This window comes from Lolium rigidum, chromosome 7 (assembly GCF_022539505.1).
Source record: "Lolium rigidum isolate FL_2022 chromosome 7, APGP_CSIRO_Lrig_0.1, whole genome shotgun sequence".
Taxonomy (NCBI): domain Eukaryota; kingdom Viridiplantae; phylum Streptophyta; class Magnoliopsida; order Poales; family Poaceae; genus Lolium; species Lolium rigidum.
Genome location: NC_061514.1, coordinates 259061294 through 259067458, shown reverse-complemented (window position 1 = coordinate 259067458; position 6165 = coordinate 259061294). Strand labels below are relative to the sequence as shown.

The 6165-nt window shown below is 44.3% G+C and overlaps 1 protein-coding gene across 2 annotated transcripts; it reads left to right on the top strand.

Moving 5' to 3' along the window:
• The first annotated feature begins 159 nt into the window (after positions 1 to 159).
• Positions 160 to 5282, top strand: LOC124674409 (universal stress protein PHOS32-like). 2 transcript variants are annotated; one of them, XM_047210459.1, is made up of 3 exons: positions 160 to 1036; positions 4229 to 4271; positions 5141 to 5282. In XM_047210459.1, the coding sequence occupies exons 1-2, from the start codon at positions 271 to 273 to the stop codon at positions 4234 to 4236; spliced, it is 774 nt and encodes a 257-aa protein (XP_047066415.1). In that variant the 5' UTR covers positions 160 to 270; the 3' UTR covers positions 4237 to 4271; positions 5141 to 5282. The 2 variants fall into 2 exon arrangements, with proteins under 2 accessions (XP_047066415.1, XP_047066414.1); XM_047210458.1 differs by having other exon boundaries at positions 5138 to 5282.
• The last annotated feature ends 883 nt before the right edge of the window (positions 5283 to 6165 follow it).

Below are 6165 nucleotides of genomic sequence, written 5' to 3'. Positions count from 1 at the left end.
GGAGAAAATGAGTAGTATGTAATTTCAATCTTTTTCTTGGGACTTCTGTATTGAGAAATCCGGAGTCCAAACCGTCAGTACTAGCTATGACCGTGTCGTGGCTCTGACATGTTTATCCCCTTGGACTTGCACTTGACGCCTTCTTTCTGTTCCTCGCAAGTCTTCCATTTCTTCCAGCAGCTTCTCCCTCATTCCCCACTACGCCCAAGAAGCAAACCGTGGCAAGCGAAGCGAGAACCCTAGCAAGAGGAGATCCCGACCATCCCCGCCATGCAGGCCCCGGCGAACCCGATCGTTGACCTGCCGCCGCTGGTGGCGCCGCCGCCGCGGGTGAAGGCGCCGACCCCGAGGCCCCCTACGCCGGCCTCCCTCCAGCCCGACTCCCCGGGTGTCTTCTTCAGCAACGCCGCCGCCGCCGCGCCCCTCGGCTCCGCCCACCGCCGCATCGCCATCGCCGTCGACCTGTCCGACGAGTCCGCCCTCGCCGTCACCTGGGCCGTCGCCAACTACCTCCGCCCCGGGGACGCCGTCATCCTGCTCCACGTCCGCTCCACCAACGTCCTCTACGGCGCCGACTGGGGCTCCGTCACGCCCACGTCCCCCGAGGACGACGCCGAGGTCGCCGCGCGCAAGATGGACGACGACTTCGACGCCCTCACCGCCTCCAAGGCCGAGGACCTGGCCAAGCCCCTCCAGGAGGCCAAGATCCCCTACAAGATCCACATCGTCAAGGACCACGACATGAAGGAGAGGCTCTGCCTCGAGGTCGAGAGGCTAGGGCTCAGCGCGGTCATCATGGGGAGCAAGGGCTTTGGTGCGGCGCGGAGGGCAAGCAAGGGCCGGCTCGGGAGCGTCAGCGATTACTGCGTCCACCACTGTATTTGCCCCGTCGTGGTGGTGCGTTCCCCTGCTGATGCTGCCCCAGAGGGTGGGGAGGCCACCAGTGTGTTGGATGCGGCGGTTGGCGCTGAAGACGTACTCCACCCTGTGCCCGAGGAGGACGCCGAGTACCATGATGCCACTGAGGAGCACAAGGGTAATTGCTGCTCTACTTTTATCTTTATCACGAGCCACCAAAAATTTATGGATTATTTTCATCACAATCCATCATGATACTACTGATCGAACTGTAGAATTTTATTCTATTTCTAGATATAAATGCTACTTATATTGAGCTGACTAGATAATGCAAGCTATTTGTGCTTCACTAGTGTTAGTTTATTTCTAGATTCCTATTCCGGCTTCACACATCATTGGATTTCCCAGCGGGTAAAATGTTATATCAGGAAATGATTTAGCTAGGTCGCTTCATGGCTGGTTGGTTTCGATTCACATTTTCCTATAGGCAAGGAGATAGGCCATGAATATTTAGCAGTTCTGTTTGTTATACTCTGACATTATATGACATGTTTGGGTACTTGACAATTTATTTGGCTAGTTTCATTCTTGCTTGCTAATTGAACTTCGGTAAATATCTAACGGAACATTTTGTATACCCATATGCTTTGTTTTAATGCTTCTGGATATGCATGCTGTGCAACGTCGTCCTAATGTCCTAATTTATATTTTTATTTCCACCCATGGCATTGAGAAATACCTTGGTCAGACTTGGGTAATTACTTCTTGCTAGTAAAGGTTCTATTATTCGTTTGGCCCAATTCGGCATTTATATATACAACACAGCGAAGGATACCCTTCGACTCCAATAGCACCGGCTTTGTCTTCCTCCCTGCTGTCTATGACGTCAACTGACTTGGAGGAAATCCATGGCTTCCGTAGCTGTAGGTCTTACGTATTCCATCAAAAACGGAGGGTAGGGTCAAGTATGTGGAGCTTACCTGATAGATTCACCACTCTATGGGTGTCACACTGACATGTAAATATGTAATGCACAGCCTAATGGTCAGCTTCTACAAGACCATGTATGCCAGATACACAATTTTGTCTTGGTCTGGATGAATGTGAACAGACCCAAAATATCCTGGACAGCAGCATGTCATGCTTAGTTTCCTTCTGTGGCAAATTAATCACTGAACTGAAAGATGTCTTGATTACAGAAATTTATGTTTTCCCCATGGCCATCAGGTAAGCTCACCCTACAAACACTAATGTTGTCCCACATCAGCTGCGGTTTATCCATATTTGCCGCAGTTTATGTCCAACTAAGACCGGGTTAGTGATCCATCAGGACTGTTTCGACCTCATTCCAAAATTTACCGGTGAAAGGACAGGAGGGGAAGAGAATGTGTAGATGCTGGGACATTAACTAGTAGGTTGTAATTGTGTTGATTTAAACCCTTCTTTAGTTCTTAGGAAAAAGACAGTCACCACCATACACACTTGTTGTAGTTTTGAAATCTGTTGTTATAATCAAGGTCACTTTAGGGAAAGTATACCTAAAGTTAAAAATTTATCTGAACTTATTGATCCCAGTTTTTCGTTAATTCTACAGTTCTACTTGACAACTTCCGTTTCTCTTAAATTATCTGGACTGTGGGAGTTGAATGCACTGGATGAAAATGGTATGGATACCTCCTGACCGATGGTTTACGGCGGTATTCGGTAGGGAAAGTGGATGATCTTTGGTTTCGGTTTCAGATTCTGGTAGCAGTTACCAGTATCAGATACGAATGTGGTTCAGCTACTATCCGACAAAATCTCAGATATGGTTTTCTTCTGGTAGTATCCAATGATTATCCATGAAACTGTTCGAAATAGGATAACTCAGTAGTGGAAGGACTCGTTGGTGGAGTTCACATTGCCAGTGCCACCCATGACGCAGACAACCATAAGCCACCCAAATACCGTGTCACATCATTTTGGAGGGAAGAGAAGTACGATGCGGCGGCCACTGAACAGTTGTGCTCGCGGTGGTGGCTGGGAAGGGCCGGAGAGGAGGTGGAGAACTGGAGAGCCACTAGACAATGCAATATAGCTATAGAGCGCAACTGGTGGCGGCAGATGAAAGATTTTCCCTGGATCTCACCCGCAGACTAGGGTTATGGAGCTTTCTGTGCCTTGTAGATGTGTAGGCTTTCTCTGGGCTAAGAAAGTGATGAGCTTGTCTGGAGATTGATTTCCTGGCTGATACGAGGTTAGACCATTCACAGCCTATTCCCAAGCATTTATTTTATTCAACCACATTGCTGAGGTCTCGAACCAAAAAGGTGGAAAGTTATCAACACTTGTTTATGTGTCCATGCTCGTTTCTCAGGCCTAACATCTCTGATTAATCCACAATTCTCTCCCCTGTATATCTCTGTCCTTCCTCCCTTTCTTCCCCCGTTGTCTCTTCTTCTAGAGACTTTGCTGTCAACAGGCTGCCCCCTCTAATGTCTGACCGTTATTTTGCTGTTGTGACCATCACTCTTTTTGGCTTGTTAAGTTTACATTTTTTTATATTGGTTTGTTGTGTGGCATCTGGTAGAATATTCGTTACCATAGTGTACTCGCTCCATATTCGTGACCAGTAGGTTCTAGTTCAATCTTAGTATGCAGGCATGACCCGTTCCACTCCGATTACAAAAAGAAAGAGATGTAGGGTATTGTCTGAGCGACCTCTGAATGTAGTCATGTATTTCCTCCAATTCCACTTGCATTAACCAAGGGCACTTTATGGGAAAAGTATGCTTTAAAGTTGACCATATCCGGACTAGTCTTGAGTGTGTGTGCTTCTGCCTGTGCTCGTGTATTTCCCATGCTCGTGTATTTATGTGGAAACTATGGATCATGCTGTTGTGTTGATTACCATTAAACATGTACTAAGACAATTGGATATCACAAGCTTATCTGTTATGCCTTTAATGTAAATTATGTTCATTTTCATGTACCTTATCTGCTGTCAGCATAACTTGCATCAGTTGATGTTCTTAAATACCTCAAGGGCATTGGTTGAACATAGCGCGACTACTAGTTCTCATTGCTCTTCAAAGTCAAGAAGTTTGTGCATAATTCGTTACTGATCAGTAGTGGAACGAACATTATAACGAGCTGTGCTCATTTTGTTATCTGCTACTATTAATTTTTAACGAGTTTTGAATCGATGTTAGTCATCAGTTTCCTTATGAATTTAGCATGGAAGACTGGAAATTGTACTTCAATTTTTATTAGTCTCTAGCTCGCCTCTTCTTTTATCTTTGGTGTTTGTGGTGGATTGAATTTTAAGTTCCATTCACGTTTATCTTGTCAAGGTTGTAAGTTATTAATCGAGCTATTGCTATTTTCGCAGATACTTGATCGGATCCATCCATTTGATGTCTTCTTGGGTCCAGGTGAGCGTAAAAGTAAATGTTTCACTTTAGTTTGTGTGTCCAGCTGGTTCCTTTCTTTGCAAAAGGTAAATTAGGTGTAGTTTTTCTTCTGTAACAGGTCATTACTGTCTTCTTTTTTTGCACCAAAAATTGCATTCTTTTGCACCAAAAATTGCAAGAGCACAAAGTAAACACACAAGTACACTTCTTTTTCTTTTTGGATTTGGAAATGCATGTTTTGATTTGTCATTTTTGGAATGGTGTAGGTGAGCTCTCGGGATATCTAATTTCACATAATTTGCGGTAAATTTGCTAGCTACAGTCGTGAGTTTTTATCCCTACCTAAGTATATTCAGGGGATCCTATGCCCTAACTCGGGGCCAGCTTGGACTTACCAGGCCTCTCATGTGGAATCTAGCCCACTTGACGAGTGTGACTTCGAGCCACAGAATTATTTCATGCTCCAAGGCTAGGCCAGAAAACCCAGATGGGCCTGGACAACGTTATATACTAATATTCTCACAAGGATGAAACTGTAGTTGAATAGCCCAATGGACCTAGCCTTTTATGCCGCCTCTAAAGAATCATGACCTCAGCTAACATCGATGTTCTACACCCACAGTTTGGGTGGACAAGATCATGCATCCGTCTTACAGAGTAGCTCCCTAGGATTATACATTTACAAAAATCTCACTTCTGACTAGCACTCAAGTTTGATGCTGACTAGGATCCCCACCTCCAATCTATTGCAATTTTGAGGAAATATACTTAGGCAGGATTTTAGAATCTGACTGACAACGACGACAAAATCTTGTTTGACATACACTTGTTGAAATAACTCCCTACTGTTTCTGTTCAATCTCTAATTCCTTTCTTTTGTTCCACAGCAGGCAAAAGTTCTAGCAGTCAACTGTTGGCTGGGTGCTTCCTTCGGTTCGTACTGAGCACATTAGCTGTTTGTTGGGCTTTACTGCTCTTGTCTACCCGTGATTTCACTCTGTTGTATTTCCTGGTGTGCTCGGTGAACATTTGCTCTCCGGAACCTTTGTGCTTCCTGAACATTGCGCTATCCGTTTCCGATGAAATTTACGATCCTGACTGCAGTTAGTTGTTTCCGTATCCTTTTAGCTACGATGGATCTTACTTTGAAGTAACTTCGTGGTAGATACTGTGAATCTCTTGATGTCCTCCCTGTCAAAATCCTGTCAAGGGAAGCTTTTTTTTTCCTGAATGCGTAAGAAAAGCTACTCCCTCCGCCCCAAAATAAGCTGCTCAAATTTGTATAGATGCAGTTGCATCTTGACATGTTTTTAGTGTGTGGATACATCCATATCTAGAAAAATTGGGGCAACTTAATTTTAGACAGGGGAGTAGATTTCTCTGAGAGACTGGTTAATCTTATGATACTCAGCTAAATATCTCTGTTAGAGTCTAGTTACTTTTCTTACGCAATGCGGTCCCTGCCTTGGTTCGTTAGTTGTATCACTAGAAGGGTAGTTTATTCCGATTTAGAACTTAAAGTGGACACGGGTATCTTCTCTTATTCAGATAACCTTTTGGAAACTATGTAAAGTACCAAGCCGGTGTCGTTTGCTATACGGGTGTTGTCCACAATGATGACAAGACTGTATTAGTTTATTTTAGTCTTGAAGTCTAAATTGGCATTACTTGCTTGTCAGTTTAGAGTTTTTTTTTTTCTGATCCCGAGAATACAGTACTAATGTGCTGTCATTGCATTTTTGTGTGGAACCCTGCCAATAGTGACCACACTATTTCTTAAAGATCTGACTGTGTGTTCTGTGGACATGTTAAAAGATTAATAACCTTTTAAGGATTATTTTCTGTAATATTAAATCAGTGAAAAAATGACTAGTGTGTAGTTTCCATGATGCCCAGCTGCTGTGAGAGTTCTAGT